Consider the following 13,161-nt stretch of genomic DNA (forward strand, 5'->3'; position numbering starts at 1 on the left):
TGCAGGAAAAGTCACCTAGAGCAGTGTTTCCCAACCTCATCTCTGGAGGCACATTGTTGAATCAGGTATGTTTACCTGGGGTTTGCTCCTTTGCTCAAGGCCACAGGGGATGACCCTTTGGGGTTTGACTCTGCAACCTTTACCAGCTTATGTCAATTCAGTGGTATTGCTGACAGGGCCGTTCTTAAGGCGGTGCAACCGGTGCGACCGCACCGTGCCCTGCGCTTGAGGGGGCCCTGCAGTGAACGGACCGAGTGGAATGGACCATGCTTAGGACGGCCCTGATTTCTGAAATACTTTTGGTGCTTTTATTAGCCAACCATTTTGAAAATGCTTAATTTGAATCCATCCTGACTTTGGACAGGAATGGTCTGTTGATTACCTGATTTAATATGGTGAGGATCAGAGAAACTTTGAAAGGGGCTGACAGGGGCTTATTTATTTAGAGTGGTGGTCCTAGCTCTCTTGATGCCATAAACGAGATAACATATTTGGATCCATCTGTCAACTTTGTGTTATAACCTCACCCTTTACCCCATGGCATAATAAATTGTGAATGACCCAATAGCATAAGACTGGTCAAAACTGGTTGATTGATAATCTTCTCAAGTAAGTAAGATAGACACTTGCATTCACTTTCTAAACTTGTTTCAGATGAGAGCTCTGCACATGATCAGACATGTGTGGACTTTTTTGAATTCAAATTGTTGAGGGCGTGCCAGAGAGAGATTTATTTAGTTATTTTAGGACTGGTCATATATGTGAAACATTTTGCTTATATTTGTAAATGGATATATTTATTAAAAGATAATGTCCTTGTCCTTTGCAGCAAAGGGAACTTTAGCCTGATTTAATGTATGCAATTTAATGCATCGGCAGATTATTGATGTTTAAATATTTGTATTGGTAATTGAGAACAGCCATGTAATCAGTTCTTTGAATTAGTTTTTTTTTTTTTTTTTTTTCTAATGTTTTATACCACACCTAGGCTAATACTAGCTGATCTGTTTTTGTTTTTTTATTTAAATACATTTTGCCTACATTTTCACATTGACTTAATATGGCATCAAAATAAAACTAAAGAAAATCAGTTAAACACAAGAAATTCTCAGTTAGACCACTTTATTGGTATTTTTTTTAAATCACTCTGTGGTAGATTGTTGCTGCTTAAGAGCTCTTTTGAGACGTGGTCTGGCTGGTAGCCTGGGAAGATGAGCTGACCACTTTGCCGTCCACCACCTCTTCCACAATGGTTACCACTTTGTGTGTAGTTGTGCTTGAGCTTGAGGTTTTGCTTGAGCTTGTGCTTGAGAGGCTGCAGAGGTAGAAACACATAAAATTACATTACTGAAATGCTAGGCAGATATTTCCATCCCACTTCAATTTTGTTTGTTGAAATAAGTCACCACTGCTCCCTGAAAAATGTTGATACTACTGTTTATTCTAAACGCAGTTCTTTAGAGATTTTGTGTTGTAGATGTCTCACCTAACAGACTCTCCATCCAGCAGTCTTCTGTACTCTGCAATCTCCATCTCCAGTCTGGTCTTGATGTCCAGAAGAATCCTATACTCTTGACCTTGGCGCTCCAGATCGGCACGAAGTTGCACCAGTTGCTCTTCCATGCTGGTCACCTGGAACTGGTAGCTGGACAACATGGAGCCGTAGCGGGCCTGCGTTTCTGCCAAAGTGCCTTCCAATGATGATTTCTGTTTGGGGGAAAATTAATCATTCAGTGTTCTGCACAATGTGATGACGGAACTTTAAAGGATTCATTTCTCCTTTCTTACCATACTGAGTTGAGACTGCAACTCGATTTCAAGACTCTGGAGTGTGCGTTTAACCTCTGTGATTTCAGATCGGGATGTTGAAAGGGTTTCTGTGCTAACACCAACTTCCTTGTTAAGGGCTTCGCTCTATGAAAGACAATCCATAGCAAATCAGTCAGGTAAGTCTGTTGGTTTTGAATATAATGCTGCCCTTTCTTTAAAAACATCAGATTTTTACCTTGGTCTGGAACCAAGCCTCAAGATCCTTGCGATTCTTGTTAGCAACAGCCTCATAATGCTCACGGATTTCAGCCATGATCTTTGTCAGGTCTTCCTGTGGTGCTGCATCAACCTCTACATTGACCTGTCCGCTCATCTGGGCACGTGCTGCCAAGAGTTCCTAAAAATGTAAGAAGAAACCACTGAGCATTTGCTTCATTTAAAGGAATCACTTATTTATCAAAGAGTGTGAACCAATCACCAACTTACCTCCTCATGGTTCTTCTTGAGGAAGATCAGCTCTTCTCTCAGCCCCTCAATCTGCATTTCCAGATCAGATCTGGCCATTGTCAGCTCATCCAGCACCCTTCTCAGCCCAGCAATATCTGCCTCTACAGACTGCCTCATGCTCAGCTCATTCTCATATCTGCACGAAAAAACTAACTGATATAAATGCTTTTGACCATTTATAGATGTTGGAAGTGCTGATGGTTTATTCACTTACTTTACTCTGAAGTCATCTGCAGCCAGCTTGGCATTGTCAATGCTCAAGTAGATGCCTCCGTTTAGACCAGTAGCATGCTGAATCTTCAAGTGGAAAATAAATAAATAAATAAAGTCAAATTTAGATATCTCTTGAAGTTACCTACTTGAGAAATATGGTATTTTTCCCCATGCATTTTGAATATATGCTTTGCAAATGAGGAAACATGGGATATAGAAATTGGATAGTTTTTTATCTGGGTAGGTTAATGATTGACTTGAATTAGATGTTCTGTAGTTATGTCACGTACCTTGGCCTGAAGGTCACTGATAGTAGCGAAGTAGGCACTGTAGTCCCGAGAAGTGGGGGACGTCTTGCTCTCCAGGAACTGGCGGATCTTCAGCTCAAACTCAGCATTAGCCTTCTCAAGGGTGCGCACCTTCTCCAGGTAGGTGGCCAGACGGTCATTGAGGTTTTGCATGGTGGCTTTCTCATTTGCAGACACATCAACAGCATCAGCCAGGTTGAAACCAGCACCACCTCCAAAACCAGCACCACCTCCAAAACCAGCACCACCTCCAAAGCCAGCACCTCCAGCAGAGAAGGAACGAGAAGCAGAGGCACTGGAGATACGGACACCGGTTCCTCCTGCTCCCCCATACACACTACCGGCACGCATTGCTGAGACACGACCAGCTCCGCCACCAAAGCCAGAGAAGTGAGAAGATCCTCCTGAGGACGTGTAGCTGCGGGTGGATGAAGAAGAAGACATCATTTTGAAGGAGGCTTGCTGTTGTTCTCTACTCTGGAGAATGAGCGAGGCTGGAGAATGAGCGAGTGGATGAGTGAGGAGAAGACGACCCTTGCTCCCTTTATGTGGACAAATGGGGGAGGGACTAGATGGATGGATTTGCCTAAGGTGGGGGAGCGTGAAACTATTTGCCCATTCCTCGAGGCAGCAGGCGTGGCTGAAGACAGGTTTGCATGGTATGATAATATATAACAGTGTCACTTAAATTCCTTAAAGTTTGACTCAAGCATGAAATCATGGATGTACTGAAATGGGGGGTTTCCTCTTTTGTTGTGTTTTGTTAAATGAACTAATTTCTTTCTACTTTAATGAAACTTTTGATGTTTGCACAGTATATTGGCCCTATCAGTCCGATAAGTAAAATAGGAAAATGTATTTCGATATATTCAAGAAACAATAGCCAAATGATCATAAGACCCCACATTATATGTAGTTGGCCTGTTGTTAAACAAAAATTAATTAAAATGTTTACTCAAAGATATTTTTTGTTGTGTGGGAAACAGGCATTTTATTTCTTGATTCTTTGTTATATTATTCTTAGATGTGCATAGGTATCTATCATTTATTTATTCCAGTGATTTATAATAGGCCAAATTGAAAATGATTGTGGGGTAAAAGTTTGCTTTGTTTTATTTATTCCAGCGGTTTATTTATTTGTTTTCCACTGCAGTAATTGTTTGGTGTCATTTGACACATGTACACATGTTCCAAGGTGAAATTAGATATATATATAATTTCACAAAAGGTAGATTCAAAACATTTTTTTTTTTTTTACAGATATACATTACATTTAAATATACATTTAGATCTACATTTAAACAACAAATTTGTTTAATGTCCTTACTATTGCATCAAAATGAGCTAGATTAAAAACCAAATGATTAAAAGCAGGTTTAGCTTGTCTGAAGTGGTTTTTGGGTGACTTGATATTAACCAGATTTGTGAGGGGTTGGAATGTTTTCATTTCAAATGGCAAATTGAAAGTTTTAATGTTGTATGTAACAAAGTTGTGTAGAGCAACTTTTAAATGTTTGGAATGTGGAGTGAATGTAATGCCATAAAGCTAAACACAGCTCGTTTCTAATATACAGTAGGCCTAGTTTTATTCCCAAAAAAAAATAATTATAATAATTATATAAATTCCTAATATAGAACTAATTCTGAAGTGTTGATTATTAGATTTTGAGTTCTGAGTGACACTGTACAGAGTTAACCCCACTTTACACCTTTTGACCAACAGGAGGCAATGTCCAGAAACCATGCGGGGTCCCTCCCGTCATTCAGTATGTAGTCATGCAACAAAAGGGACTTTATTGCACTGCAATTGCTGCAGGGATAGTCACCTAGAGCAGTGTTTCCCAACCTCATCTCTGGAGGCACATTGTTGAATCAGGTATGTTTACCTGGGGTTTGCTCCTTTGCTCAAGGCCACAGGGGATGATCCTTTGGGGTTTGACTCTGCAACCTTTACCAGCTTATGTCAATTCAGTGGTATTGCTGACAGGGCCGTTCTTAAGGCGGTGCAACCGGTGCGACCGCACCGTGCCCTGCGCTTGAGGGGGCCCTGCAGTGAACGGACCGAGTGGAATGGACCATGCTTAGGACGGCCCTGATTTCTGAAATACTTTTGGTGCTTTTATTAGCCAACCATTTTGAAAATGCTTAATTTGAATCCATCCTGACTTTGGACAGGAATGGTCTGTTGATTACCTGATTTAATATGGTGAGGATCAGAGAAACTTTGAAAGAGGCTGACAGGGGCTTATTTATTTAGAGTGGTGATCCTAGCTCTCTTGATGCCATAAACGAGATAACATATTTGGATCCATCTGTCAACTTTGTGTTATAACCTCACCCTTTACCCCATGGCATAATTGTGAATGACCCAATAGCATAAGACTGGTCAAAACTGGTTGATTGATAATCTTCTCAAGTAAGTAAGATAGACACTTGCATTCACTTTCTAAACTTGTTTCAGATGAGAGCTCTGCACATGATCAGACATGTGTGGACTTTTTTGAATTCAAATTGTTGAGGGCGTGCCAGAGAGAGATTTATTTAGTTATTTTAGGACTGGTCATATATGTGAAACAGTTTGCTTATATTTGTAAATGGATATATTTATTAAAAGATAATGTCCATGTCCTTTGCAGCAAAGGGAACTTTAGCCTGATTTAATGTATGCAATTTAATGCATCGGCAGATTATTGATGTTTAAATATTTGTATTGGTAATTGAGAACAGCCATGTAATCAGGTCTTTGAGTTAATTTTTTTTTTTTTTTTTCTAATTCTAATGTTTTATATCACACCTAGGCTATAGCTGATCTGGTTTTGTTTTTTTATTTAAATGCATTTTGCTTACATTTTCACATTGACTCAATATGGCATCAAAGTAAAACTAAAGAAAATCAGACAAACACAAGAAATTCTCAGTTAGACCACTTTATTGGTAATTTTTAAAATCACTCTGTGGTAGATTGTTGCTGCTCAAGAGCTCTTTTGAGACGTGGTCTGGCTGGTAGCCTGGGAAGATGAGCTGACCACTTTGCCGTCCACCACCTCTTCCATAATGGTTACCACTTTGCGTGTAGTTGTGCTTGTGCTTGAGCTTGAGCTTGTGCTTGAGAGGCTGCAGAGGTAGAAACACATAAAATTACATTACTGAAATGCTAGGCAGATATTTCCATCCCACTTCAATTTTGTTTGTTGAAATAAGTCACCACTGCTCCCTGAAAAATGTTGACACTTCTGTTTATTCTAAACACAGTTCTTTAGAGATTTTGTGTTGTAGATGTCTCACCTAACAGACTCTCCATCCAGCAGTCTTCTGTACTCTGCAATCTCCATCTCCAGTCTGGTCTTGATGTCCAGAAGAATCCTATACTCTTGACCTTGGCGCTCCAGATCAGCACGAAGTTGCACCAGTTGCTCTTCCATGCTGGTCACCTGGAACTGGTAGCCGGACAACATGGAGCCGTAGCGGGCCTGCGTTTCTGCCAAAGTGCCTTCCAATGATGATTTCTGTTGGGGGGGAAATCAATCATTCAGTGTTCTGCACAATGTGATGACGGAACTTTAAAGGATTCATTTCTCCTTGCTTACCATACTGAGTTGAGACTGCAACTCGATTTCAAGACTCTGGAGTGTGCGTTTAACCTCTGTGATTTCAGATCGGGATGTTGAAATGGTTTCTGTGCTAACAGCAACTTCCTTGTTAAGGGCTTCGCTCTATGAAAGACAATCCATAGCAAATCAGTCAGGTAAGTCTGTTGGTTTTGAATATAATGCTGCCCTTTCTTTAAAAACATCAGATTTTTACCTTGGTCTGGAACCAAGCCTCAAGATCCTTGCGATTCTTGTTAGCAACAGCCTCATAATGCTCACGGATTTCAGCCATGATCTTTGTCAGGTCTTCCTGTGGTGCTGCGTCAACCTCTACATTGACCTGTCCGCTCATCTGGGCACGTGCTGCCAAGAGTTCCTAAAGATGTAAGAAGAAACCACTGAGTATTTGCTTCATTTAGAGGAATCACTTATTTATCAAAGAGTGTGAACCAATCACCAACTTACCTCCTCATGGTTCTTCTTGAGGAAGATCAGCTCTTCTCTCAGTCCCTCAATCTGCATTTCCAGATCAGATCTGGCCATTGTCAGATCATCCAGCACCCTTCTCAGCCCAGCAATATCTGCCTCTACAGACTGCCTCATGCTCAGCTCATTCTCATATCTGCACAAAAAAGTAACTAATATAAATGCTTTTGATGTTTTATAGATGTTGGAAGTGCTTTTTATTTATTCACTTACTTTACTCTGAAGTCATCTGCAGCCAGCTTGGCATTGTCAATGCTCAAGTAGATGCCTCCGTTTAGACCAGTAGCATGCTGAATCTTCAAGTGGAAAATGAATAAATAAAGTCAAATTTAGATATCTCTTGAAGTTACCTACTTGAGAAATATGGTATTTTTTCCCATGCATTTTGAATATATGCTTTGCAAATGAGGAAACATGGGATATAGAAATTGGATCGTTTTTATCTAAAGGTAGGTTAATGATTGACTTGAATTAGTTGTTCTGTATTTATGTCACTTACCTTGGCCTGAAGGTCACTGATAGTAGCATAATAGGCACTGTAGTCCCGAGAAGAGGGGGACGTCTTGCTCTCCAGGAACTGGCGGATCTTCAGCTCAAGATCACCATTAGCCTTCTCAAGGGTGCGCACCTTCTCCAGGTAGGTGGCCAGACGGTCATTGAGGTTTTGCATGGTGGCTTTCTCATTTGCAGACACATCAACAGCATCAGCCAAGTTGAAACCAGCACCACCTCCAAAGCCAGCACCACCTCCAAAACCAGCACCACCTCCAAAGCCAGCACCACCTCCAAAACCAGCACCTCCTCCAAAGCCAGCACCACCTCCAAAACCAGCACCACCTCCAAAGCCAGCACCTCCAGCAGAGAAGGAACGAGAAGCAGAGGCACTGGAGATACGGACACCGGTTCCTCCTGCTCCCCCATACACACTACCGGCACGCATTGCTGAGACACGACCAGCTCCGCCACCAAAGCCAGAGAAGTGAGAAGATCCTCCTGAGGACATGTAGCTGCGGGTGGATGAAGAAGAAGACATCATTTTGAAGGAGGCTTGCTGTTGTTCTCTACTCTGGAGAATGAGCGAGCGGATGAGTGAGGAGAGGACGACCCTTGCTCCCTTTATGCGGACAGATGAGGGAGGGACAAGATGGATGGATTGCCTAAGGTGGGGGAGCGTGAAACTATTTGCCCATTCCCCGAGGTAGCAGGCGTGGCTGAAGACAGGCAGCACATTCGCGAACATAAATGGACAATTTTAAAGGTGATTTTCTCAATTTTGCGATTTTTTTGCACCCTCAGATTCCAGATTTTTCAAATAGTTGTATCTTGGCCAAATATTATCCTATCCTAACAAACCATACATCAATGGAAAGCTTATTTATTCGGCTTTCAGATGATGTATAAATCTCACTGTCCCATGTGACTGGTTTTGTGGTCCAGGGTCACATATTACAGTTTCACTTAAATCCCTCAAAAATTCCTTTTTTGACTCAAGCATGAAATCATTGATTGACTGAAACTTTTTTTTGTGTGTGTGTGTGTGTTTTGTTACATTAACTAATTTCTTTTGTTTTTTTAAATTGAAATTGAATTTTAATGTTGTATGTAACAAAGTTGTGTAGGGCAACTTTTAAATGTTTGGAATGTGGAGTGAATGTAATGCCATAAAGCTAAACACAGCTCGTTTCTAATACAGTAGGCCTAGTTTCATTCTAAAAAAAAAAAAATTATTATATAAATTCCTATTATAGTAGAACTTATTCTGAAGTGGTGATTATTAGATTTTGAGTTCTGAGTGACACTGTACAGAGTTAACCCTACTTTACACCTTTTGACCAACAGGAGGCAATGTCCAGAAACCATGCGGGGTCCCTCCCGTCATTCAGTATGTAGTCATGCAACAAAAGGGACTTTATTGCACTGCAATTGCTGCAGGGATAGTCACCTAGAGCAGTGTTTCCCAACCTCATCTCTGGAGGCACATTGTTGAATCAGGTATGTTTACCTGGGGTTTGCTCCTTTGCTCAAGGCCACAGGGGATGACCCTTTGGGGTTTGACTCTGCAGCCTTTACCAGCTTATGTCAATTCAGTGGTATTGCTGACAGGGCCGTTCTTAAGGCGGTGCAACCGGTGCGACCGCACCGTGCCCTGCGCTTGAGGGGGCCCTGCAGTGAATGGACTGAGTGGAATGGACCATGCTTAGGACGGCCCTGATTTCTGAGATATTTTGGTGCTTTTAGCAAACCGTTTTGAAAACGCATAATTTGAATCCATCCTGACTTTGGTCAGGAATGGTTTGTTGATTACCTGATTTAATATGGTGAAGATCAGAGAAATTTTGTAGTAGGACTTAACAAGGAAAATTAGTTTTTGATCAATTTCAAAATAGACGATGGACAATACAGTAAACAACAGCAGAACAATTGTAATAATTGAACTCTGCATGCCTCATGGAATCTAAAGCAGAAGCATGATTTAGATTAGACGCTCAGAGCATGGTAACAAAGACATATACAAGTTTATTTTTTTAACACTCAAAAGCATTGCTTAGATGCAGCCTTACGCCCTGTGAGACTTTTTTCATCAAATTCATTACTTGATATATACTTAAGGGTTCGTACGGTCATGAAAAACATTGAAAAGTCATGGAATTTTAAAATAACAATTTCCAGGTCTGGAACAGTATTGGAAAAATAAATAAGAGAAAGTTTTGGAAAAGTCATGGAAATAAGTTTCACAAATATCCAGAATATATATTTAATCAGTGCCTAAATTTCAGCATGGGAATGCAGGTATTGCGCATAGTTTTACTCATTCCAGCAGGTTTTGTGCTTATAAAGCGGAAAATTCACGAAAACATTTATTCATTATAGCATGCGTATACTGGATCCATGCACTCGATATTAAAGTAACAGCAGCCTAATAAACCAGCTGCTGTCTGTGTCATTAATGTTAATTAAACAACACAAGACAAAGAGAAATTCACTTGCCGCTTTTGACTGAATTGTAACTTTTATTTTAAGGATTAAAATTTGCAGTTAAGACAAATAGACAGTGTTACTTTATTACATTTCTGTAGTATTTCTGAATACTGAGCCTACTATTAGACCAGTTAAAAACTTTTATTTGTATCTTTATTCCATTGTATTTATTTGTGCTACTGCTTGTAATTTATTTGTTCTTATTTTACTGACTGTTTAATGAACTCGATTCAAAATTTGACTTTATACAGAAGCATAGGAGTGTCCCACCGGAGTATTGATATTTGCAGTATTGCAATGCCGCATGTCAAGAGTAAGGTAATCATTAGTAAATTCAATCATGCATATATTTAGCTTACTAATTTCACCTGTCCCTTTCACCTATTAACTATTATTCATGAATCATGTCATTATAAGATAAACATTAGAGAAAAGAAAAGTGATGTTCATTAGAATGGATACTAAGTCTGAACTGGGTAGAATAATGTATTGATGTGGCTTCTTTAAAATACTTAATAAAACATCTTAATGAATAGTAACCCAATAAATCAGTGGTAGAACTACTAAAAACATTTATTAATTTTGAAAAATGATATGAAATGCATGCAGTGTGTTTGAGTCTCTGAGTAAGCAGCCTCCTTATTTTGTCTAATTCTAATATTTTTTATATACTATCAGTTTTTGCTATGGCTGGTAATTGTTGATTTTAACTTAAATACTTTGACCTTATTATATTTGACAATGGGATTTGATTATGAAAGGTGTAGATCCATTTTAAAACAATTAAAACAATTCCTGAGCAGTCTTTAGTTGTCACCGTTTTTTTATATTTTTTTTTTATGCTAAATAATTATTGTTTTTAATTGACAACTTTCCATATTTGTTCAATTTAAGAGTTGATTTCATGCAAGGTGCAAATGACAGAAGAAAAAGACTAACAATTATGCACAGTTAGACCAGTTTATTTGCTTTTTATCACTCTGATGTTAATAGCTTTTGCTCAAGAGCTCTTTTGTTGAGACACGATCTGGCTGGAAGCCTGGGAAGATGTGCTGATCACTTTGCCATCCACCACCTCTTCCACAATGGTTACCACTTTGCGTGTAGTTGAGGTTTTGCTTGTGCTTGAGGAGAAGAATATTAAATAAATAATTACTTATTACTCATTAAAGTTGTTATACTTATTAAAATTAGAACATTGATGTTTAGTCTAAATGATATTTTAAAAGATATTTTGTGTTGAAGTTCTGTCTCACCTAACAGTCTCTCCATCCAGCAGTCTTCTGTACTCTGCGATCTCCATTTCCAGTCTGGCTTTGATATCCAGAAGAATCTTATACTCTTGACCTTGGTGCTCCAGATCGGCACGAAGTGACATCAGCTGCTGTTCCATGCTGGTCACCTGGAACTGGTAGCCGGACAACATGGCAGAATAGCGGGCCTGTGTTTCTGCCAAAGTGCCTTCCAATGACGATTTCTGTTGGGAGAAAGTCATTATTGTATTGTGATAATAACAAAACACTTTACAAGATTCCGCTGTTTGTCTGTGGTTGCTTACCATACTGAATTGTGATTGTAGCTCTATTTGAAGACTCTGGAGTGTGCGTTTAAGCTCAGTGAATTCAGATCTGGACGTTTGGAGAATTTCTGTGCTTTCAACAACTTCTTTGTTGATCACTTCACTCTATAAGAGGCAGTCCAAAGGAAAGCAGTCAGATACATCTTTTGTTGGTTTTAATTACAATCCTTCTTTGCAAATTTTACAGATTAAATCTAATTTTACCTTAGCCCGGAACCAAGCCTCAAGTTCTTTGCGGTTCTTGGTAACAACGCCCTCGTAGTGCTCACGGATTTCAGCCATGACCTTTGTCAGGTCTTCCTGTGGTGCTGCGTCAACCTCTACATTGACCTGTCCAGTCACCTGGGCACGTGCTGCCAAGAGTTCCTAAAGATGTGATATCAAACCACTGAGCATTTGCTTCATTTAGAGGAATCAATTATTTATCAAAGAGTGTGAACCAATCACCAACTTACCTCCTCATGGTTCTTCTTGAGGTAGATCAGCTCTTCTCTCAGCCCCTCAATCTGCATCTCCAGATCAGATCTGGCCATTGTCAGATCATCCAGCACCCTTCTCAGCCCAGCAATATCTGCCTCTACAGACTGCCTCATGCTCAGCTCATTCTCATATCTGCACAATTATATCAATATAAATGTTTTGGGTTTGCTATAGATGTTGGAAGTGCTTTTTATTTTTTAAGTCTTTAAGTAATGGACTTACTTGACTCTGAAGTCATCTGCAGCCAGCTTGGCATTGTCAGTGCTGAGGTAGATGCCTCCGTTTACACCAGTAGCATGCTGAATCTTCAGGGGCACAGAACGAAGATGCATAAAAAGTCAAATTTGAATCACTTCTACGTAAGTAGTGAAGAAATGCAATGCAATCACATGCTTTGAATATATTCTTTGCAGACAAAGAATGGTGGAATATTGGCAATTGGATAATTTTTGTCTAAGGTTTAATGATTTTCTTGAGTAATATGTTCTATAGTTATGTCACGTACCTTGGCCTGAAGGTCACTGATGGTAGCGTAATAGGCACTGTAGTCATGAGCAGCGGGAGTGGCCTTGCTATCCAGGAACTGGCGGATCTTCAGCTCAAGATCAGCATTGGCCTTCTCAAGGGTGCGCACCTTCTCCAGGTAGGTGGCCAGACGGTCATTGAGGTTTTGCATGGTGGCTTTCTCATTTGCAGACACATCAACGGCATCAGCCAGGTTGAAACCAGCACCTCCAGCAGAGAAGGAACGAGAAGCAGAGGCACTGGAGATACGGACACCGGTTCCTCCTGCTCCCCCATACACACTACCGGCACGCATTGATGAGACACGACCAGCTCCGCCACCAGAGACAGATAAGCGAGAATATCTTTCTGAGGACGTGTAGCTGCGGGTGGATGAAGAAGACGACATCATTTTGAAGGAGACTTGCTGTCGTTGTCTGCTCTGACTGGAGAAAGAACAAGCTAATGAGTGCGGAGAAGACGACCCTTGTTCCTTTTATGTGGCAAAAAAAATGGGAAGGGAGGGACTTGCCTTAGGTGGTAGATAGTGAAACCATTTCCCAGTTCCCCAAGGCAGCAGGTGTGGCTGATAACAGGTTTGAATGGTATGTTATCATTTAGTTTCAGATTTCCTTAGAAAACAATTATTTTGGAGGTTATGAAAGTTTCAGCTGTCACTCCTTGTCCTTGGTTATTTGAGCTTGTACAGCACTTTGGTCAGTACTGTGGCTGTTTTAAATTTGCT

The 13,161-nt window shown here is 40.2% G+C and overlaps 3 protein-coding genes across 3 annotated transcripts; all 3 read right to left on the reverse strand.

Moving 5' to 3' along the window:
• Positions 1-1,105: 1,105 nt before the first annotated feature.
• LOC311093274 (keratin, type I cytoskeletal 50 kDa-like) lies at positions 1,106-3,292 on the reverse strand. Its single transcript, XM_084130545.1, has 7 exons — positions 2,781-3,292; positions 2,492-2,574; positions 2,257-2,413; positions 2,006-2,167; positions 1,789-1,914; positions 1,487-1,707; positions 1,106-1,315 (listed from the first exon to the last, which is right to left on the reverse strand). The coding sequence occupies exons 1-7, from the start codon at positions 3,243-3,245 to the stop codon at positions 1,168-1,170; spliced, it is 1,362 nt and encodes a 453-aa protein (XP_083986671.1). The 5' UTR covers positions 3,246-3,292; the 3' UTR covers positions 1,106-1,167.
• A 2,436-nt stretch (positions 3,293-5,728) lies between these two features.
• On the reverse strand, positions 5,729-7,910 carry LOC311093271 (keratin, type I cytoskeletal 50 kDa-like; the record flags this gene model as incomplete). The annotated part of the gene is made up of 7 exons (XM_084130542.1): positions 5,729-5,912; positions 6,084-6,304; positions 6,386-6,511; positions 6,603-6,764; positions 6,854-7,010; positions 7,088-7,170; positions 7,374-7,910. The coding sequence occupies 7 exons, from the start codon at positions 7,908-7,910 to the stop codon at positions 5,771-5,773; spliced, it is 1,428 nt and encodes a 475-aa protein (XP_083986668.1). The 3' UTR covers positions 5,729-5,770.
• A 2,721-nt stretch (positions 7,911-10,631) lies between these two features.
• Positions 10,632-12,936, reverse strand: LOC311093273 (keratin, type I cytoskeletal 50 kDa-like). Its single transcript, XM_084130544.1, has 7 exons — positions 12,418-12,936; positions 12,135-12,217; positions 11,888-12,044; positions 11,637-11,798; positions 11,412-11,537; positions 11,110-11,330; positions 10,632-10,977 (listed from the first exon to the last, which is right to left on the reverse strand). The coding sequence occupies exons 1-7, from the start codon at positions 12,826-12,828 to the stop codon at positions 10,854-10,856; spliced, it is 1,284 nt and encodes a 427-aa protein (XP_083986670.1). The 5' UTR covers positions 12,829-12,936; the 3' UTR covers positions 10,632-10,853.
• Between the last annotated feature and the right edge of the window lie 225 nt (positions 12,937-13,161).

The sequence above is a fragment of the Abramis brama genome, assembly GCF_963993115.1.
Source record: "Abramis brama genome assembly, chromosome: 12".
Classification (NCBI taxonomy): domain Eukaryota; kingdom Metazoa; phylum Chordata; class Actinopteri; order Cypriniformes; family Leuciscidae; genus Abramis; species Abramis brama.